Here is a 24,760-nt window from a genome sequence, read left to right on the forward strand (position 1 = left end):
AAAATCTGAAATTGGGTACTGAAAATCGACTCTCTGAACTTCGTGACAGAATGGCAGGACGGACCGTCACAGGCGTGACGGACCGTCATAGATTGTTCAGTGGAAATTGACTCTCTGACTCTTGCGACGACCTGCAGGACGGACCGTCGCAGGCACGACGGCCCGTCACAGGTTGCGCAAATCCCAGGCAGAATCGGATTTCCTTACACGTTTTAAGGGACGTTTTTGGACTATTCTTTCCTTAATTATAGATTTCGTGGGTTTATATTAATAACTCAAATTCTTGGGGGTTAAAAGAGGTAACCCTAAGTTAATTAGTGGGGTATTATTGCCATCTTTTACACTTAATTATATGTTAACTAGGGTAAAAGAAAGAGGGTTTGAATAAAGAAAATAGAGAGAACAAGGAGAGAGAGAAATTGATCGATCAAGAGGCAGAGGAAATATCAAAGCTTGGGAAATTGCTTGTTGATTCCAATTCTTCGGTGGAGGTAGGTTATGGTTATTTCATGCTATTCGTAGTAAACTATTAATAGCGAATGATATGTGTTAGTAGTATTGTAAACCTTCTATATGCTTAATTGTATGCTTGTATGAATGATGTGATTATGTAATTGTGAATAAATAAGCATGATGAAGCTATTGAATCCCAAATCTTGAAAAGAAACCCTAATCTACTTTGTTAATGATGATGCCTTGGTATAAAAGAAGGCTTGATGAACGAAAGTGGTGAGATTAGGGGATCGGGTGCCACGTTCCGGTACCAGGATAGAATATATGGATCGGGTGTCACGTTCCGACACCAGGATAGAATATGGATCGGGTGCCACGTTCCGGTACCAGGATAGAATATGGATCGGGTGTCACGTTCCGACACCAGGATAGAATATGGATCGGGTGCCACGTTCCGGTACCAGGATAGCATATATGGATCGGGTGTCACGTTCCGACACCAGGATAGAATATGGATCGGGTGCCACGTTCCGGTACCAGGATAGAATATGGATCGGGTGTCACGTTCCGACACCAGGATAGAATATGGATCGGGTGCCACGTTCCGGTACCAGGATAGAATGAGGATCGGAGTGTCACGTTCCGACACCAGGATAGTATATTGAGGAGCGGAGTGTCACGTACCGACACGAGGGGAATAAAGATAATGAATCTTGAAATATGATAATATATCCAATCTAATGAACTAAATTCCCAAATGAGTATGATGAGGAGGTGTGAGTCCTCATTGATGTGCTTGGTGTTGTAACCAAGGGTTATGGTAACTGTAAATGCTGCATGCTAAGGATATTAGCTGATTTTATGATATTGCTTAATGCATACTGTTTTCTATTTTGAGTTGGCCGATGATATCTACTCAGTACCCGTGGTTTGTACTGACCCCTACTTTTATGTTTTTCTTCTTGTTATTTGTGGAGTGCAACAAACGTGCCGTCATCTTCGACTCAACAGTAACTCAAGCCAGTCTTCGTCACACCGGATCTTCAGGGTGAGCTAACGCTTCTAGCTTGGACTGGATCTTCTCCTTCATGTCTTGATGCCTTGAACTTCCGGCATGGACTAGCTTCTTATGTATTTTTAGCTTCTTAGAAACTCTTAGAATTAGTAGTTTAAAGTAGATGTTCTTGTGATGATGACTTCCAGGTTTTGGGAATAATAGATGTTGAATATTGATAGTTATTGAACTGGTTTTTTTTATTAATGAGTTTAAGTCTTCCGCATTACTTTCTGTTGCTATTACATTGAAATGTTAAGGTTTAGATTGGTTGGTTCGCTCACATAGGAGGGTAAGTGTGGGTGCCAGTCGCGGCCCGGATTTGGGTCGTGACATTAGTATAATCTCATAAGTAGAGTATGTTGTTTTATTTCTATTTTCGATAGATTTTCGTCTCAAGTAATAATCTTAAAAATCAAGTATGAAAAGAAATTACTGTAATAATAATGAAATCGTGTTAAAAATAAAGGAGAAAAGAGCAATAGTTTCCACGTAAAGACGATAAAAGGAATTAATAGTTAAGAATAGAAAGGGAAACGATAGCACTATAGAATAGACTCTTTACCGATTATATAATACAAATTTAAATTAATCAAATTTTAATATAGATATCCAACAATAAAAATAAATAAAAAAAAGAAAAAAGGAAAGAAAAGAACTCTTTACCTAACAATTATGTTTGTAATAATATCCATTTAAGGTTCTGGCCCATGGATTACATCATTATTATATTTTTGTGCTTTTATACTTTGTTCTTATCTCAAATTATATACTAATTTCTTATCACTTATCCACAACAGCTATCAATTTTTGGATTATTATTTTAAAATGCAAACTAACTTGCACAACTAAATCATTGTGTGCTCTATTACCACCATGGAAAAATTAGTTGGATCCCTATCTTTTAATAAATTATTATTAATTTTAGTGATACTTTTTGTTCATTATAATTTATGGTAATATATTAAAATTTATAATATGTATTAAAAGTGAATCATATTTGTAATATATATATTTATAATTATTTTTTAAAATATATTATGTTTGTTTTGTAAGTAATTGATACATTGTGTTATAATTGTAATAAAATGTGCGATAATTATATTATTCATCAATAAAATTTAAATTGTGAATATAAAAAGTTCTTTGTTATATGTATTAAAATTATATTATAAATGTATTAAAAGTGATCAAAGTAAAAAAATATTATTCCTATAAATATATTTTAAATATAGTATATTTATGTAAGTTTCCCCAATAATATCATATTCACTATTCAATAAGGTCAGGAGAAGATAATGTGTGTATGACGTTTCTTCTTATTTATAAAGATTGAAAGGCTATTTTCAATAGACCATCAGCTTAATTACGAAATATCAAAATCAAGTAAAAAAGAAAATACACAATTAAAAGTCCGGCAAAAGAATAAAAGGATAATAGTAATAAGCCAATATTTGATATGCATGACATCTATTTAAATTTATAGTTCATTTTACTTGACGATAATTAATTAATATGTATTTTACTTCATTAAATCATATAATAATGCAAATTGCATTGATTTAATATAAACATTCAGTACAAATAAATTATTTCATAATACGACAACTGAAAATATGAAATATAATAATACATAAGAGAATAAAAATAATAATATTGATAAATAAAACTAAATAACGCTCGATTATTTACTAATTGTCCACCTTAATCATTAACTTCTATATCCTCTAATTTAGAAATTAAAAATTATTAACTCTAACGAGGCATAAAGTATTATTTTATTTAAAATTTTTCACTACAATTAAAAAATTGTACACGTTATTTTCTATAATTTGTCCAGCACAAAGGCCAAAAATTGTTTCATATGAGATGGCAACACAAATGTAGTTTTAATTTATTTTTGTGATTGCTCTTGTGTGTCCACGTAGGCTAACTTTAATATAAAATAAAATCTCCAGAAATTTCATCAATTATTTAATTTAAGGTAGGCCAGATATTAAATTATGTAGCTTTTGTATGATTGATATTCAAATATTATAGAAAAATATTGAGAAAATTTACAAAATGAGAGTAGTAGTATAGTACTGGTAGAAAACTCATTCCTAAAGCATCATATAGGGGTAGCAATACCCAAAAAAAAAAATAATCAGGTATTACATTTTTAATTGCCTTTAAATATATATTTTTAGTGACAACTACATTTTTTGTATATGTCCCTAAATCTTTTAGCGATATCGGTTCTAATGACACTTAATTAATATCGATAAAGATTTTAACACTTTTTATTAATGTCAATATTTAATGTCGCTAAAAGTTATTTTTATTATAATGTAAATAGGTGTAATATCGTGGAATGATAATTAATAATTTTTCATTTTAATTAGAAATTTTATAATTATATTTTGTAAGAAGCACTTTGATTATTTTTATAGTGAAATTTTCTTGCCTCGATGAAAAACAAAAAGAGCCTATGAGCTTCATAGAATACTCACAAATATACACATTTTTTTTTTTATATATTTAATAATAAAAAGCATATTCAAAATTCAATATTAATAAAATCAATCTTCAATTTTTTTTTTTGTAATATTAAACTCATTCTTCTTATAAAATAAAATAGCGGATTTAAAATTTTAATATTAACAAAATTTCATTAATTTTTTATTCAATTGGTTTTAATGTGTCATTATCAGCTAGGTCTATTTAAATATTAAAACCTTGTGCCTTGTGGTCACACAAAGAATTTGGAGTTTTGTTCATTATTCAGATAATTGTTCATACTCCAATTTCATAAAATAAATTCTCATATATAGTTATACATATTCTTCATGTGCAAACAAATTATATATATTGGAGGATCAAAGATTCCTATTTATTTAATTCTTTTGGAAGCTTATCCTTTTCCATCATCACTCACACCAAAACACATTTTATTTTATTTTTAATGTAAAAGAAATAAAAAATTATCCACCAAAATGCACAAATAAAAATGGAATTATGAATGGGTAGGTAAATTGTCTCATGTGCTTCTACTTGGCCATGGTTAACATTTTTCTTTTATAATAGAAAGGTGATGTTTGAATTTCATAGCTCTAACATATATAATATATGGGAAATATATTGGGATAAGTGCATAAATATAAATGGTCGTTTGGAAATATTTGAAAAAAGATTTATTATCTGTGCACTTTTAATTGTCATACTTTACGATTTAAATCATTGTGATTGACACTCATACTAATCTTTCGACAGGAGAATTATTACTATAACTAGTCTAGCGAATCTTACGAAAATTAAGACATTTAAAGATACAGAAACAGATTTAAATGCGGAAATAAACTAGAGTTCTCATAATCTCCGAAAGTTTAACAAACTATTACTAAATATTTACAGAAACAAGGTCTAGAACCTGAAAGTCAATGTACAAAACTCTAAAGTTCGACAAGTCTACGGAGAGGGCACAACCCCAAAATGAAACAAACGAATATCTAAAGTACTAATCTAAGTCAGCAGAAAATGGGCTAAGTAAAAGGAAAACTAATGGCAGCTTGGAAGAATTGGCTCACCCTTAAATTCGGTCTTGATCACTGATCTTTCAGATTAGGTCTATCAGTAGCTGTCTGAAGATACCCTGTACTTAACAAAGAACGAGCAGGTGCAGTATTAGTACACAATCAAAGATATAATGGTAGGATCACGCGATATTCCAGTAAGCGAAACATATATAGACAGTCACAACATAGTAAACATGACATGTACTGAACATATATACACATTGCTTATCATTTCAGGAGCAATGTACAATTATCCATTCTCAATAACAAGTAAATATGACAATTCAGTGGTCCTCTCATTTAATCATACCCAAACTGTTAGAGTGTCGGAAAGTGACACCCGATCCCAAATTAGTGTGTCAAAACGTGACACTTACTCCAATATAAGTGTCAGAGCGTTTCACCCGATCTCAATTAGTGTCTCTAAACGTGACATCCAATCCATTCAACACAACCATAATCATACTTACACTCATATATACATACTTATAACAAAGTGTTGAATCATGGCATACATTTGTTCATTCTTACTCATTTCATTAGGTTTGATCAACGAGGCGTCATTTACATACATACATGCATTACAATGAAGCAATTACCAACATACATCACGCAAAACATGAAATCAAACTATCACCTACCTCGAAACCAAGCTGGAATCCTCTTAAGACACTTGAAATTCTTTGTGTTTGTTTTAGGTCTACAAACAATATATACGCAAGAATCAATAATTTAAGGTCTAATTATTCAGATTATAGCAAATGCAATAACCCAAGATCAACCCATGATTTCAATCCCCACTTTAGCGGTTTTTCACCATTAACTTCAAATTAAAACCTCTCCAGTAAATATTTACCTACAAATCTAAATTCTATAGATCGGAAAATGGATTAGAGGAATAAAGTTTTTAGTTTTAGTGCTAGAAGAGGTGGAAAACCTTCGAGAAATATCTCTAGGTTATCTCTCAGCTCTCAAGAACAAAACTTGCAGAAAATAATATTTTTGGGATTTAATCTTGACTTAAGTCAAGATTGGCCCGCCGTAGCGTGACCCAACCCGCCCTGGTGGAAATAATTCCGCCCCAGCGCCTTACACAGAGACAGGGAGTCAAAATAGAGTCCCCAACTCCTATTTCACAACACACCTTCAACCCATGATGTTCGAAGACTATAAATATATCCTTTCACGCTAAGATCAGATTCGAAAGTTCCACTCGCCCGAATTTGATTCTGGAAAGCTGTACGGATTCCTTAACGTCTTAGCTATCTACTTATGTTATCAAATTCATTATTAAATCTCTCATTCATTACCAGATTTTCCTAGACCTCGCATGACTCAGATTTCCTCCAAATCTGGATTAAGCTAGAAATTTTCAAATCACTACTCAAAAGTTTTCTGGCCCAAATTCTTTTCTCATTGACTTTTCTATAATAACAGGAATAAGTCGTTATATAGTTTTTTTTTAGAGTCAAACGATAATAACATCGACTAAACTTCGCAATATATTTTTTCATCATATTGATATGCCAAAAAATGGAATTTATAGTACTTTTCTTATCGTTTTTTTAATATTTTTTTGTTGAAAATATCGAATTAATGTAACTTAATTTAATTTTAAAAATTAGTCATATTGATAGTCAAAAAATGCAATTGTCTTTGTTTCATATGTGTAGGTGTACAATTTCAAGTGTTAAACATGATTAGTGAGAAAGGCCAACATGAATACTAAAGAAAGAAAAAAAGAACAAAAATGTGCATCTACTAAGCTATATGCCCGCGCAGTGGTCGCACCTCTGGCTCTTGGCGGTGCGCCCCCGTGATGGGTTTTGAATGCTGCCTCAACGCGCGCTGCGCCCGCGCAGCATGGAGGTGTGAAATCATAAAGGAAGGTATTTTTGATATTTCAAAGGGAACCCTATGCTATATGATGTTGTAGCTTGCCCTAGGGTTGATGATCATCAATAAAAAGAGAAGAAAGAGCGACGAAGATGAGAGAAAGGGGAAGACACGGTACATTACTCGAGTTCAAAATGGAAGTTGGGATTCAAAGTTTGATGCCTATGTTTTTTCTCTCTCTTTTGTTCTTAATAAACTTATTCTCATCCATGTAGTAAATTCTTAGAGGGTATTTGACAAACATGTTGTATTGATGAATTTGTTGTAATTTTGATTTTCATTCTTATGCTTGAACTTGTTATGAGAATTTAAATTAAATTTCAACCTTGTTCATTATTTTATTGATTCAAAAGAGGAATATCTTGGTGAATATTGTTGCATAGTTTTGTTGGATTGAATCAATATATTTTCTCTAAAGTAATCGAAGGAGCTTGTTGTAACTATTGATTAAATCTCAATGAAAAATAATCGAAGGATGTTACTTCCTTATGAACAATCTGTTGGGTTTTAGCAAGTGTGAATGGGAAAAGAAAAGAGAGAATATCAAAAGTGAGGGAACTACTTTGGAGAGAAAATGAAAAGTCATTTGCAAAGTGCAAATGAAAAGTCATTTCTTTGGATTTGAATTTGGATTTGGCAAATGATGTGATTGATTGATAAATTTTTTGGACAAAATTTATTTAATCAATTTTTGTTAAATCAAATAAATCCTGTTAATATTATCTCTTATAAATTTGCGGGTAACAGTAACATTCCGAAAAGTCGTTACTTTTCCGAAAAGTCGTTACTTTCCAAAAAGTAGTTATTTTCCTAACAGACACAATTTTTTAAAAAAGTTATTATTTTTTCCAAAAGACACAACTTTCTGGATAAAATGGGTCTAAACAGATTTCACTGAACAGACATGTTCCTTGCTGAAAATGGCTATAAAAGGAAGTCAATTTTTGATTTTTTAATCACTGAAAATTTTTTCATTCTCTGCATTTATTTTTCTCTCAAATAAAATCAAAGTGTCGATCGACTGAGTCTGTGTGACTTGTTGCTGTTCTTAAGTTCGTTGAAGTTAAAGAAGTTTGAGGTACCGCTATTTCTTTAACAGGTTTATTCCGTTTTATCTTGGGAGAAATTAATCCATAACCTTGGGTACAGTGAGGGGATTAAATTTATTAAGGACACACAGTAGTTTCTGTGGACTCGGATTAATTCTTGTATTCTATATTATTTTCTGCTTCATCTTATTTCTGTTTCTGTTTCTGTTTATTAACTTTATAAATACAAGTTATTGTAAGAATAACAATCTTAAGAAATTTAGACAGTTTCTGTATTTGAGGTTTCTGGAGATTAAAACCTTTATGATTTTCTACTCTGCTTGAATTTTTAAAATTCATTCGATTAACGATTAAAAGAACATAAAAACTTTATCGTTAAATCAGAAACAGTTTGTGTAAAGATTTGTTCTTTACTGTTAGTATTTTAAATACTTAATTTATCTGCCATTTGTGACAGAGAAAAAAAAAGACTAATTCAAGTCAAACAAATGCTGGAACAGTAAGTGCTGCAACAACAACGGTTGCACATAATCGTTCAAATGCTGCCTTAGCACCGGCTGAGAAACCTTCAAAGTTTTCTGGAGTCGACTTTAAGAGATGCAGCAAAAGATGTTCTTCTATCTCACTACGTTGAGTCTGCAGAAGTTCACCAAAGAGAATGTTCCTGTTATGTCAGATGAAACTCCGGCTGATGAACGATTCTTGGTAACAGAAGCATGGACACACTCAGATTTTTTGTGTAAAAATTATATTTTGAGTGGTCTGCAAGATGATCTGTACAATGTGTATAGCAATGCAAAAACCTCAAAAGAACTCTGGGATGCTTTAGAAAAGAAGTACAAAACAGAAGATGCCGGAATGAAGAAATTCATTGTGGCAAAAATTTCTGGACTTTAAGATGATAGACAGTAAGACTGTCGTCACCCAAGTTCAAGAATTGCAGGTCATAATCCATGATCTCCTTGCTGAAGGTATAAATTTATTTAATGCCTATGTTAGAAATATTAAGTTTTCCCTTAATACTCACATAACCTTTAATGTAGGATTGATTGTGAATGATGCTTTTCAAGTGGCTGCAATTATTGAAAAGTTACCTCCATTGTGGAAGGACTTTAAAAACTACTTGAAACACAAACGCAAGGAGATGACTATTGAAGATCTCATCGTAAGGTTGAGAATCGAAGAGGATAATAAGGTTGCAGAAAAGAGGTCACGTGGTAATTCAGCAATATCTGGAGTAAATTTTGTTGAAGAAGATTCCACAAAATTAAAGAAAAGAAAGAAAACATCTGGTCCAAAAAGCAATCCTCCTAAGAAGAAATTCAATGGAAACTGCTTTAATTGTGGTAAACATGGTCATAGGGCTAATGAATGTCGGGGTCCTAAGAAGGACAAGAAAAAGAAAGATTAAGCAAACTTGGCTGAATCCAAAGGAGAAATGGATGATCTCTGTGCAATGCTTTCAGAATGTAACTTGGTTGGAAATCCAAGAGAATGATGGATAGATTCTGGTGCCTCATGCCATGTTTGTGCCAACAAAGAATTATTTTCATCATATACTCCAGCACTTACAGATGAAAAATTATTTATGGCAAACTCCGCTGTTGCAAAGGTGGAAGGAACTGGCAAAGTCCTATTAAAGATGACATCAGGCAAGGTGGTGACTTTGAATAGGGTCTCATATGTTCCAGAATTGAGAAAGAATTTAGTTTCAATTCCAGTTCTGACCAAGAATGGATTTAAATGTGTATTTGTTTCTGATAAAGTAGTAGTAAGCAAAAATGATATGTATGTAGGAAAAGGCTACCTTAGTGATGACCTTTTCAAACTCAATGTAATTGCAGTTGATATGAATAAAGATTTTGCTTCTTCTTACTTGCTTGAGTCTAAATGTTTATGGCATGAACGTTTGGGACACGTTAATAACAAAACCTTGCGAAAACTGATTATCTTAAATATTTTGCCAAAATTTTAGTGCAATAAATCAAATGTCAAATTTGTGTTGAATCTAAGTATGCTAAGCATTCTTATAAATCTGTTGAAAGGAATTCAAATCCTTTAGAATTGATTCACACTGATATTTGTGACATGAAGTCAACACCATCACGTGGTGGGAAAAAATATTTCATAACATTTATTGACGATTGCACTAGATATTGTTATGTCTATTTGCTAAATAGTAAGGATGAAGCAATAGATGCATTTCGGCAATATAAAACTGAAGTTGAAAATCAGTTAGATAAAAAGATCAAAATGATCAGAAGTGATAGAAGTGGAGAATATGAATCTCCATTTGCAGAAATATGTTTAGAAAATGGAATAATTCATCAAACTACTGCTCCCTACACTCTAATGGAATTGCAGAAAGAAAAAATTGAACTTTAAAAGAAATGATGAGTGCATTACTTATAAGTTCAGGTTTACCACAGAACTTGTGGGGAGAAGCTATCCTTACAGTAAATCAGATACTTAACAGAGTGCCTCACTCAAAGACAAATGTAATTCCATATGAGAAATGGAAAGGTAGAAAACCCAATTTGAAATATTTCAAAGTGTGGGGGTGTCTAGTCAAAGTCCAAGTTCCTATACCTAAGAGGGTAAAAATAGGACCTAAGACTGTGGATTGTGTATTCATTGGATATGCGACAAACAGTAAGGCATGTCGATTTTTGGTTAATAAGTCCGAACATCCGGATATTCATGATAATACGGTAATGGAATCAGATAGTGCTGAATTTTTTGAACATATCTATCCGTATAAAACTAGACTTGAGTCATCTAGTGGGGGATCTAAACAACCCAGAGAAGAACCAAAAGAGAATGAACAAAATGAATAAAGTCCAAGACGCAGTAAACGTCAAAAGACATCTACTTCATTTGGATCAGATTTTGTAACATTTCTTCTTGAAAGTGAGCCTCAAACATTCAAGGAAGCAATGTTGTCTAGCGACTCAACCTCTTGGAAGGAGGCTGTTAATAGTGAAATTGAATCAATCTTAAGCAATCATACTTGGGAGTTGGTTGATCTTCCTCCAGGGAACAAACCCTTGGGTTCAAAATGGATTTTTAAAAGGAAGATGAAAGACGATGGAACTATTGACAAATATAAAGCAAGACTTGTTGTCAAAGGTTTTAGACAAAAAGAAGGTCTTGATTATTTTGACACATACTCACCAGTGACTAGGATTACATCAATTCGGATGTTAATTGCACTAGCTGCAGTATACGGTCTTGAAATTCATCAAATGGATGTAAAAACAGCCTTCTTAAATGGAGAGCTTGAAGAGGAAATTTACATAGAACAGCCTGAGGGTTTTGTAGTTCCTGGTAAAGAAAAGAAAGTGTGCAAACTTATTAAGTCACTTTATGGGCTAAAACAAGCACCAAAACAATGTCATGCAAAGTTTGATCAAACCATGTTGTCAAATGGATTTAAGATCAATGAATGTGATAAATGTGTTTACATTAAAGATACTCCAAATCATGAAGTTATTATTTGCCTATATGTAGATGATATGTTTATAATGAGCAAAGACATTGCTAATATAAAAGCTACAAAGCGTATGCTTGCTAGTAAGTTTTATATGAAAGATTTAGGAGTTGCTGATGTGATATTAGGAATTAACATTCTTAAAACTCCTAACGGTCTAGCATTGTCTCAAACTCATTATATTCAAAAGATACTTGAAAAATTCAAATTTTTGAATTTTAAAAGGGCAAAGACTCCAATTGATGTAAATCTTCATCTTGCAAAGAATAAAGGCGAAAGTCAGTCTCAATTGGACTATGCTAGCGTATTGGGAAGCTTAATGTATGTCATGAATTGTACACGACCAGACATAGCTTGCGCTATCAGTAAACTGAGTCGATACACAAGTATTCCTAATCATAATCATTGGTTGGCAATGAAGAGAGTTTTGGGATACTTAGATGACACTCAAAACTATGCTTTACATTACAACAGATATCCAGCCGTTCTTGAAGGATATAGTGATGCAAATTGGATTACTGGGTCAACTGAAACAAAATCCACAAGTGGATACGTTTTTACTATTGGTGGAGGAGCAATATCTTGGAAATCATCCAAACAAACATGTATAGCTCGCTCTACAATGGAGTCTGAATTCATTGCTTTAGACAAGGCAGGTGAAGAAGCTGAATGGCTCCGGAATTTCTTAGAAGATATTCCATTTTGGCCCAAAACAATGGCCCCTATATGCATACATTGTGATAGTCAAGCTGCAATAGGAAGGGCTGGAAGCATTATGTATAACGGCAAGTCTCGTCACATAAGACGAAGACATAACTCTGTGAGACAACTACTCTCTAGTGGAATTATCACAATTGACTATGTGAAGTCAAAAGATAATGTGTCGGATCCACTTACAAAAGGCCTAAATAGAGAGGGAGTTGAGAAATCATCGACGGGAATGGGACTATGGCTGAGAACAAGTCATCGTGGCGGTAACTCTACCTAGAAGACTGGAGATCCCAAGATCTAGGTTCAAGGAGATAAAACAAAGTCATTGATGACGGTTCAACATTGTCAAAGAAAAAAAATATTATTATTATTTTATGGTCCATTCTCATGATGAGACAATGTTCAGTAACCAGGATAAAGACATAAGGACTTTTTAATGGTTTCTAAGTTTGATACAGGGAATATCAAATGGTGTATCTATGGGATAACACATTTAGAAATCACCTATGTAAGTGTGAAGTGTAAGTCACTTCAAGGAGAATCTGGTAAGGCCAGTTGTTTAAGCACTTACTATCCAAGATGTGTTCATGGCTGAAACGAACAAAACAATGAGAACTAAGAACAGTTCAAGGGTTGATTGTGTGACATATGTTGTCTAGGTATACACCAAAGCTCGACGGTTCAAAGATATCAAAACTATCGATTGACCGAGTATATCCGATATATGTTCACTACGGAAAGTTTAAAGGGAAACCTACTTATCCAGATGCGATTAACCTTTACCTACAAGACACACAAGTTTTTTCATGCATATGTTTTAACAATAGCCTTCCCCATTCATGTGGGGGATTGTTGGGTTTTAGCAAGTGTGAATGGGAAAAGAAAAGAGAGAATATCAAAAGTGAGGGAACTACTTTGGAGAGAAAATGAAAAGTCATTTGCAAAGTGCAAATGAAAAGTCATTTCTTTGGATTTGAATTTGGATTTGGCAAATGATGTGATTGATTGATAAATTTCTTGGACAAAATTTATTTAATCAATTTTTGTTAAATCAAATAAATCCTGTTAATATTATCTCTTATAAATTTGCGGGTAACAGTAATATTCCGAAAAGTCGTTACTTTTTCGAAAAGTCGTTACTTTCCAAAAAGTAGTTATTTTCCTAACAGACACAATTTTTTAAAAAAGTTGTTATTTTTTCCAAAAGACACAACTTTCTGGATAAAATGGGTCTGAACAGATTTCACTGAACAGACATGTTCCTTGCTGAAAATGGCTATAAAAGGAAGTCAATTTTTGATTTTTTAATCACTGAAAATTTTTTCTTTCTCTACATTTATTTTTCTCTCAAATAAAATCAAAGTGTCGATCGACTGAGTCTGTGTGACTTGTTGTTGTTCTTAAGTTCGTTGAAGTTAAAGAAGTTTGAGGTACCGCTATTTCTTTAACAGGTTTAATCCGTTTTATCTTGGGAGAAATTAATCCATAACCTTGGTTACGGTGAGGGGATTAAATTTCTTAAGGACACACAGTAGTTTCTGTGGACTCGGATTAATTCTTGTATTCTATATTATTTTCTGCTTCATCTTATTTCTGTTTCCGTTTCTGTTTATTAACTTTATAAATACAAGTTATTGTAAGAATAACACAATCATTAACATCTTTTTGCATATTAGAATCACTTGGGTATAATTGGTGTATTCTTTAACTTGAGATTTATTTGAAAGAAATATCTAAGTTTTAAGGATACTCTAATAAGCTATCAAATTCGAAAAAAATCGATAGAACTTTAGATGTAACAAATGAATGTAGTCAAATCCCAACTATCATCATGCAGTTGTTTAGTCTTATACCCTATGTTTTAGTATTGATATTAAACTTCATAGTTACCAATTGATTTTATTATCATTTAGTTTATAAAAGTGGTTCATAACCACAATTAACTCTTTTCTTTTGATCACCTGAATAATAGTTAGAAAGATTCAATTGAATTAGTATTTGTACCAATTTCTGTGGAAACTATCTTTATACTATACAATCTTTGACTAACGAAGCACAAAATTTATAGTGTATTTGGACTCTCAGACTTTTGAAAAATATAACATGATAATTCAAAATGGATAAAAGGAGTATAAAAAATGAATCCTGCGATAGCCAAGTTTGAAATTTGTCATATTGACTAAATTTTAAATAGTTAAAAATTGAATGTTCTTACAAAAGTATTTTACGACTTATAAAAATTGTATAGTTTAAATTTAAATTAATCAAATAAATAAACTTTACCTATCGAATAATAATAAAATAGAGATATGCGGCGGTCATCAAATTAAATGTAACAATACAATCAATTAAATATAATAAGGACTTTGGTTTTACGTATTAAAATTCTCTAACATGGTAGAAAGAATCTTCTTCCCAAAAATAAGAAATAAAATCAATAATCATCTTTTTATTTTTTATATTTATAATATGCTATGTCATAATCATGTATCAAAATCAATATTAAAAAAATTGATTAGTACGGCATTTGATTTGAAACTTAAATCATAGGGCTTAAACTATAAGCTTATTTTTCTAAATTTAATTGACAAATTCAGATTGATCTGAAATATAGTGGATTAGTTCGAAAAGATTTGATAACCAATATTTATTATGTTTGCCCTTTTGAGTTTCGAAATTTAAATTCATGTATTTATGTTTTTTTTTTCTTGTGGATTAGTATATGTTGATTTTTCTGAATTTCGTCGGTGATTTAAATTAACCTAAAAAATTATTAAATCCACGGAAAACGATCCATTGAATAATACTTATTATGTTCGACGTGACTAACATTGTTTATTTAGTCATTTTCGAGTCATAAAACTTGAATTCATATATTTTATGAATTCAAATTGACGATCAATAAAATCTTTTATAAGATTTATTTAAATTTAAATCTATGACGTGTCCATAATTAGAACCAATATATAATTCAACTTGGACGGCTAATTAGAATTATGTTTTTGTATTGTTTTGATTATTTATTTCTTTGAATGTTTTCATGTGGGGAAAACATATAAAATCTCTACGATTCTCAATTATTTGAAGCAAAGTGGGACATAAATTATTTTTTGTAGTTTACTATAATAACTTAAAAGAAGATTATTTACGAGCTAGAATTCAATTGATCTTTATACATCCAAAAAGAATAGTGCAATTCAGGAGCGGCTCAAATATATTAGTAGCCTAAGACAAAAGTTAAATGTGGTTTTAAACATGAATTATTAATAATATTTACATAATTGATTTCTTCTAATTTTCAATTGATAATATAACAACTTATTTTTAAAAAAATTTCATGAGATATAGTATTCCAAATATGTTAAATTTGTCCTAATAATTCCTTCATTTTCATGAATACTTTTTCTACAATTAATATTCAATATTTGTTAAAAAAATAATAACTTATAACCTATTATTATTAAAAATGAGGCCTCTTAGATTTTGGGACCTAAGACACATATCTTTCTTTTTAACACTGTCGAGTCACCCCTAATGCAATTGCAATTCAGTCCAAGTTGTTAAAAGCTTAATTAATGCAACATCTATATAATCAAAAATCTCAAATTATGATACGATTATTGAGATTTTTTTATCTTTAAATATATCAGATATACGAATCTTTACTTTTTATTTAAGTTCAACTTTAAGTTAATTTCTAAAAGGGTTGGGAAAATGAATTAAAAACACTTTTGATGGCTTGATTATTATCAAATTTTAATTGAAGTCCTTGTAATATTTAATTAAGTATATTGAATTTTTAAATAATTTAAATATGCACTTTTAAACCCTTGTAATTATTAATCATTTTACCATTTGATTACCCATATGTGATATAGGAGGGTAGTACAACAAATAACAACAATAATAATTTAATGGGTGTAATTTCATGAATAAGGTCTAGAAAATATAAATTATACACAAGTTTTATCCTTACTTTGGAAGGTCGAGAAATTAATTTTTATAGATATCTTTTATTAAAGGCAAAGTATTTAAAAAAGTCTGGATTTTTAACAAAAATAAGTATCCATCGCAAAATATTATAAAAAGCATGATAAAAGATTTTGTAGAAAGGAGCAGAACAAAACAATATGATAATTGATGCACAAAAAACCACAAGAGTAATACTATAACAACTAGCTAATATAGAAAAAATAAGCGAGATAACTTTCTACTACTTACTAACTTTTTATCCTAATTCAATCTCTTACGATAATATACTTTTTGAACAATCGAAATATTACATATTTCCCATGTAAAGAGATTAAAAATACTCTAGAAAGCATGACAAAGTATTTTGCAAAAAAGGACAGTGACTACAATGAAACAATATCATAATTGAAACACAACAAACTACGAAAGGGATACTACGATAACTAGCTAGTATGAAGGAATGAGCAAGACAACATTTTATAATCTATCAACTTTCTATTCTAATTCGATCTCTTAGAGATAATATACTTTTAAAAACAATCCAAAAATTACTTATTTCCTAAGTAAAAGAGACCAAAAATACTATTCTCCCAAATAAAATTATGAAGAAAGATATGTTAGGGACCATAATTTGTTCTCTTCTTGCTCAATGTCAACTTCTTTTTTAATCCACTCAAAAAAATCAAAACTTTTTTTGAAAAATATTTTTATCCCAATTTCTGTGGATGATGTCTCACACAACCAATAAATCTTCTTCCTCAATATTCCCACTTGGAATAAAAGTGCCAATAAAAAAATTAAAACAAAATTGGACCCCACCAATTACATGCACACTCTAAAAAGCCAAAAATTATAAAGTGTTAATATTCTCTTTATTTTATTTTATTTTTAGGTATTTATCTTTTATTATCAATTGAGTGTTTGAAATGTGGCACAATTATGACTGTCGGTGGCTATTGGCTATTTCTTGGATATATATATATATATATATATATATATATATATATATATCATGAAGCACTCATTAGATTTGGCATCCTAGGCCAACACTGTGCAAGAACAAAATAATAATCGAGCAACTAAATATGACAATTAATTTATAACGAGGAAAAATCTCTTGAATAATTTGTTTGTATGACTGTTACTGTCACGACCTAAATCGGGCCGCGACTGGCACCCACACTTATCCTACTATGTGAGCGAACCAACCATTCTGAATCCCAACATTTTAAACATAATGAACAAAATACAATGCGGAAGACTTAAATTCTTTAATGAAAATCAATTCAATAAACTTCAAAAAAACTCAACAACTATTATTCCCCAAAATCTGGAAGTCATCATCACAAGAACATCTATCCTCAAATTACTAAAGTTAAGAGTATCTAAGAAACTAAACATAAATAATAGCTAGTCTATGCCAGAACTTCAAGGCATCAAGACATGAAGAAGAAGATCCAGTCCAAGCTAGAAGCTTTAGCTCACCTTGAAATCTGGTGTGACGAAGACTGGCTAGAGTTGCGGTTGAGTTGAAGGTGACGGTACGTTTGCTGCACTCCACAATGAACAAAAAGAAAACATACAAGTAGGAGTCAGTACAAAACACAGGTACTGAGTAGATATCATCGGCCAACTCAAAATAGAAAACAGTATATATCAGATAATATCATAATATCAACTACAATACTCAACATGCGGCATTTACAATTACCATAACCCTTGGTCGCAACACCAAGCTCATCAATGAGGACTCACGCCTTCCCATCATACTCATTTGGGAATTAGGTTCATTAAATTGAGTATATTAACATATTCAAGATTCATTCTCTTTACTAATCCTAGTGTCGGAACGTGACACCTGATCCATATATACTATCCTGGTACCAGAACGTGGCACCCGATCCATATTCTATCCTGGTGTTGGAACGTGACTCTCCGATCCTCATATACTATTCTGGTACCGGAACGTGGCACCCGATCCATATTCTATCCTGGTGTCGGAACGTGACACTTCGATCCTCGTGTACTATCCTGGTACCGGAACGTGGCACCCGATCCATATTCTATCCTGGTGTCGGAACGTGACACTCCAATCCTCATATACTATCCTGGTACCGGAACGTGGCACCCGATCCATATTCTATCCTGGTGTCGGAACGTAACACTCCGATCCTCATATACTATCCTGGTACCGGAACGTGGCACCCGATCCCCTAATCTCACTACTTTCGTTTATCAAGCCTTCTTTTATACTAAGGCATCATCATTAACAAAGTAGATTAGGGTTTCTTTTTCAAGATTTAGGATTCAATAGCTTCATCATGCTTATTTTATCACAATTATATAATCACATTCATGCAAACACACAATTAAGCACATAGAAGGGTTTACAACACTACCCAATACATATCATTCGCTATTAAGAGTTTACTACGAATAGTACAAAAACCATAACCTACCTCCACCGAAGAATTTTGATCAAGCAAGCAATTTACCAAGCCTTTTCGTTTTCCCCTTCGTTCCTTTCTCTCGATCGATTCTCTTTCTCTCTCTTTCTGTTCTTTTCTTTTTCTTATTCAAACTCTCTTTCTTTTACCCTAGTTAGCATATAATTAAGTATAAAAGATAGTGAATTAACCCATTAATTAATTCAAGGTTATCTCTTTTAAACCTCAAGTAGTTAAATTATTAACATTAACCCACTAAATTTATAATTATAGCAGGAATAGTCCAAAACGTCCCTCAAAATATTTAAAGTAATCCGACCCCGCCTGGGATTACGCAGCCTGTGACGAGCCGTCGTGCCTGCGACGGTCCGTCCTGCTGCTCCGTCACAGAGTTCAGAGACTCCATTCCATTAAAGGGTCTGTGACGGTCTGTCGTGCCCACGACGGTCCGTCCTGCCATTCCGTTACGAAGTTCAGAGAGTCGATTTCAGTACCCAATTTTCAGAATTCTAAGTATTTTGGGACGAGACACCCTCAACGGTCCGTCGTGCCCATGACGGTCCGTCGTGGGTTCCGTCGTCTCAGCCAGTTTTTCCAGAAATAAAATCTGCTGCTCAAAACGACTAAACAGGTCGTTACAGTTACGTAATGATTCATTGCATCTGATGTCATATTATATTATATTTATTGTATTATTTTGATAAATATATAACACATGGATGGATTGTATTGTTATTCCTCGTTTCGTAATGACACCAATAGTACAATATAACAAACATCCAAACAAGTTATAAATCGGTGAATAATGAATTCACTTCTTTATTTTTTTATTTAAATTTAATTTTTTTAATTTGTAGTTGAATTCGAATTCATGATGTGCCATAACCAGTGAGATAGATGTAATATTTTTAAAATTTAATCTTATATATAGTGTGTGTGATTTTAACGATAAAATTTCAGATGGATCCCTTTCGCTTATCGTCCTAACCTTAACATCAATGTGATAATTAACATTTCACTAAAGTAACATTTTGCAAAGATAAATGATTAATTAGTGCTAAACTAGTGCTAATTACCCAAAAGGTGTTTAACAATATATGATTTATCTTTCCTTCACCTTTTGTCATTATAGTTTGACCTAATTAGCAACATATAGCATGATAAGCATCATTTAATAAATAATATATATAGAAGTTTGTGGGATTAATTAAGGATATAGCTAAATTAATGTATTTAAAGTTGACTTGGGTTGTGCAAAGATTTGATCAGTAACAATTAATATTTTAATTTTCTAAAACTTTATATTTGAGATGCAATTAATTTAATAGAGTTTGCGTAATCAAGGGATAATTCTTTTGTTAATCTCAATGCTTGATAAAAAATTGATAACAACAATTTAGATCATTCGAGGAAAGAGAGATCAGCATAGAGAATAGTGAAACTTAAAATAAAATTATATTTATTTATTTTTCTTCTTATTATTTTTTATGAAAAAAAGGTATAGATAAATTATTCCATTTTAAATTTGTCATTCGTTAATAATTAAGATCGTACTTGACGTTCTCATTATGAAAATAAGTTATATTGCCTTTGTTTCGTACAATATATGTTTTCAGCTTAGATACTTAATCATAATAAATTAATATTGTTTTCAACTTAGATACTTAATCATAATAAATTAATATAATTTTATCTTTTTCTCTTTATTTAATTTCCTATTTTTCTTAAATAATTATCTTTAAACACTCATTTTATTTCTCAATTACTAGGGCAATTTAAAAAACAATGAAACGCTGGATTATACTCTTCAAAAAAATAATTTTAATTATTTAAATATTTAAAAATATCATATCAAAAAGAAAAAACACATAAGTATCCCTAACCTATACCCGAAATTCTAGAGACACATTTATACTATATTAAAGTTCTATTATTTCTCTGAACTTATTTTATAAATAATTTTCGATCTCTTTTCGGCTACGTGACATTAGCTTGAAAAAAATATCAACACGCGCTGGAGTCACAAGATAGTATCACGTAGGCTGAAAAGGAGTAGAAAATTATTTATAAAATAAATTCAAGAAGATAATAGAACTTTATTATAGTACAAATGTGTCTCTGAAATTCCGATTATAAATTATTTTCCCAATCGAAGATAAAGAAATTTCATTTATCGGACTTTGATAGGTTAAAATAAAGTCTTGTTTGTTTAGCTGGATAAAGCTGTAAAAAGGTATGAAAATTAAATTAATCACGTTTCCTCCATTATTTTTACCTCTATTATTTTCTTTTCTTTTTCTCCTTTAATACATTTTTAGTCAAAAAAGTGTGGAAAGAAAAGGAAATAAAGAGGAAAAAAATAGGTGGAAATGTGTTTACATAACACATGGTTTCAATTAATGTATTTCCCATTTCCCAATCAACAAAGAGCCTTAGCAACCTCACATTCCCTCCGTGACTCTTTTCGTTTTCATTTTTCGATACGATATTTGATTTGATATAAAATTTAAAAAGTTAAAATAAAAATTAAGAGTTTAAAGTATTTTTTTAATTGTTAAACTTTGTAATTAAGGGTAAAATTAAAAATGTAAAGTAATTATTTTTAATATAATAAAAAGAAATGAGTATTACGTAAAAGTAATCGAGGGAGTAATTATTTTCAATTTATCAAATCTAGTATAAATTTTAGTACTTAATTTTCTAAAATGACAAATATATTTGAAAATGTAAACTTTATGTAAATCATAATCTTACTAGTAGAACGATTTCTAAATATTTTAGGACGTTTTAAAATAAAAAGAGTGATATCATTTAGTAACTTTTATTTTTAAAAAAACATAAGTACTTTTTTTTAGGTGAAAGGGCAACAATGATTTTTTTGAGTGGCGGGAAACAGTCATAAGTAGTTAGTTAAATTAGTTTTTGTAAATCCATGATTGAATCATGTTAGGGAAAAAGAGTGGTAATTATGGTGTTGATTAATTTTCATATATTATTATTTAAAATATTAAATACTATGCGTAAATAACATAGTGAAATTCAGAATTTTAAAGTTCGAATTTTAAAAATGATAAAAAACAATCGATTGAAATAAATCAAGGAGATTGCACATGAAGTCTTAGGCAAATTCTTCAAAGTGACAATGAAAGAAAGAGCACAAATTCACATGGTGCATATATTTTTCAACCCGACGATAGGTTAGAGTGAGTAAAAGTCACACATTAATTGCAGAATAGAATGATGATGGTGTTCTTATTTGGGCTTGAGCAATCATTCTCTAGTGAACTAGCTTTTGAGATTGAATTAGATTCAAGTGTTATATCTTTACATGCTATCAGAGTTAGGTTCATCCCATTATCATACTATACGTTTTATCCCTAAAATAGAAAATAATTAATAGTCTTACTAGTATTATAATAAAAATATCATTGCATCATGAATAAAAAATTTTAATTTCAAATAGCTAAATAAAATATAATAATTTTGAGACATATGACAAAACCATGAAGAGTAATGATAAGTGAAATAGTAAAATTTCGTTACGTACTTATAAAGAAGTGTTATGTTATATATAATTACTTTGATAGTGTTATCAAATACGAAAGATGCGATACTAAAACTTGTTATTTGAATTATTCTCAATTTTTTTTAATCTCTACAAATATAATTTATTATGTATCATTCAATTATTCAAAAATTATGAAGGTCAATAATGTTAACCAAAGATTTTAACACATAATTTGTGTAAGATCATCTGTTAGGCAAACCTCGAGCATTGAACATTGAGTATGCTTAGGGGGTACAGTCGAATACTTAAGGCGTTGATCTTACAGAGCAAAACCCCACACTTAAATCTCAAAACGTTTTGCTAAAGTCCGAAACCTAAAAAGGAGCCCCGAGACGAGTTTCAAGGGGAGTTTTTAAAAACAAATAGTGTTGGATGGTACAAAAAGCCTAAAAGTAGAATTAAAGCTATCGTTAGAGTTCTATAAAATGCTAAATACTTAAGACTGTCCCTCATTAAGAATAACAGCAGACTTTCTGCCAAAAATAAGTAATTTATAAATGCCAAAGCATTTAATGGAAGTTAGTTCCCCTCACTAAATTCTGCAATTACTTTGTAGTTTGTACATGTTGGAATAGTTAATTATTATTAATATTTATGGAAATTTCAGTTACTAGTTAATTTAGAAAAGGAATTTAACAGAGCAGTGAACCTATTAGTAAAAATTAAAGACTCATTTCAATTTCAATAAAAATTCTGATAACGCACTATTAATATCACTTATTTTTTTTGCTCCTTTTCTTTTTTGCATAAGAAGTTACACAAGAGAAAAAAAATAATTTACAAGTTCAACACTAATATCAAATATTATTTAACAAATTGTATTATGAACAAAATATTACAAAACCTCTCCAAAAATTACAAAAATAAAATAAAATATATAAACCTATGATATTTTTTCTTTTTCTTTTTACTACTAACAATTACTATAAGCTATAGAATCCAAAGGAGAAGAACATAAATACTTCTTAAAAACATAACTAATATCCAAATTACTATTCCCACGCCTAACAATAGGAAATTTAGAAATAGAAAATGAGCTCGAACCCGATTTCGAGTTTGAGTTCATTAACCCGGTGAGTGAACTTAGTTCATGAGTTGACTCACTCGATACAATCAAATTCACATTCTTCAACATAAACTCATTCGCAACAAGTTGGTTGAACAATGTTGATTCAGACACCATGTTTCTCTTCTTATGTTGTGTTATAGCTCGAACGATTTCCGTTAACATTGCATTAGCCAATCGTCTCACTCCACGTGCACCACCAAGTACAAACCCCGAGTTAACGGATTTTTTCTCGGAGTTCTTTTTTCGAGCAGGTAATGTGGTCAGTATAACGGACTCCGGACTACGATTCTTGAGTTGGCTTAGTGAATCACCAAGTACGAGATATTCCTTTAGGTCTACTAAAAGGACATGTTTGTAATTTCTCCGTACCCGACCCAATAACATCGGGTAACAAGCCCATCTTCTTAAACTCATCGGAACATGATCCAAGAACCCGGATAACGAGTTCTCCGGGTCAAGTTCACCCGTATCAAAACCCACCACCGAACCATAACTCAACTGAGTTAGACTTAACTCGGTTGAGTTACCAAAATCCTCATAAACCCGAATTTTTTTACCCCAAATGGGTTCTCCACTTTCCTTCTCTTTCTTACTCGAAATCACAAACTGGGTCGGGTCAAAAGTTGAATTAACAAATCGGGTCGGGTCAGAACTTGAGTTATTAATGTATTTGTAGTAGCCATTGATGAGCTTCAAAAAGGAGTTGTTCTCTTCAACAATGGCGTGATCCAACGAGCTTGATTTCGATGAAAATAGGAACAATATGTCTGATTTAGAAGTGATTCCGGATCTATGGAGTAATCTGAGGAACATTTTCAGTTCGATCTCCGTTACGGATTCGATTACATGAGCTACGATTAAGTCATTCATAGCCCTTGTTCCTCTTCGATACAACGAACCCATACCTTGCAATGCAGGTGCGAAAATCAATTTCTCTTGGAAATTAAGAATTGGGGGTTTTCGTTTTTGATTTAACGAATTGTTGGGTTCAAAAGTTGATAGAGTGAAGAGTAAAAGAGTGATGAAAATCAACAATACACAAATTGAAATTGTGGATTGTGCTTTTGAGATGAGATGAGATGAAGTTGAACGATTACGAATTGCATTAATCGATTTGAATGAAAACGAAGGCAACAACGAAGACGAAGAAGAAGAATTAGTGAAAGAGAAAGTGGGTTTTTTCTTCTCTTCTTCTTCTTCTTCTTCTTCAGGGAAGAATATGAAGAGAAAACCCATTCCCCAATTTTCACTACTATTATTGGTGTTGTTTGCTTTAGATTTTGGTGTAAATCCCATACCCATATTATCACTTTCTCTCTCTAGATTTTTCTCTCTCTAGAAGTAGCTATCAATCTTTGCACCTCCATGTATAAATATGGAAGTTATGTGAGTGAAGTTTCTCTGTTGTCTCTTTCTAGAAAGGTGTAATTAGTGATGGAAATGAATGTGAGGTACCAAGGGGGACTTGTATGAATAATATAATTGGATTCGGAATTT

General features: G+C 31.4%; 1 protein-coding gene across 1 annotated transcript; it reads right to left on the minus strand.

Annotated features, from left to right (window-relative positions):
* Positions 1–22,978: 22,978 nt before the first annotated feature.
* LOC101267797 (uncharacterized) lies at positions 22,979–24,757 on the minus strand. The gene has a single exon (XM_004236559.5). The coding sequence runs from the start codon at positions 24,563–24,565 to the stop codon at positions 23,108–23,110; it is 1,458 nt and encodes a 485-aa protein (XP_004236607.1). The 5' UTR covers positions 24,566–24,757; the 3' UTR covers positions 22,979–23,107.
* Positions 24,758–24,760: the final 3 nt, after the last annotated feature.

The sequence above is a fragment of the Solanum lycopersicum genome, chromosome 4 (assembly GCF_036512215.1).
Source record: "Solanum lycopersicum chromosome 4, SLM_r2.1".
Classification (NCBI taxonomy): domain Eukaryota; kingdom Viridiplantae; phylum Streptophyta; class Magnoliopsida; order Solanales; family Solanaceae; genus Solanum; species Solanum lycopersicum.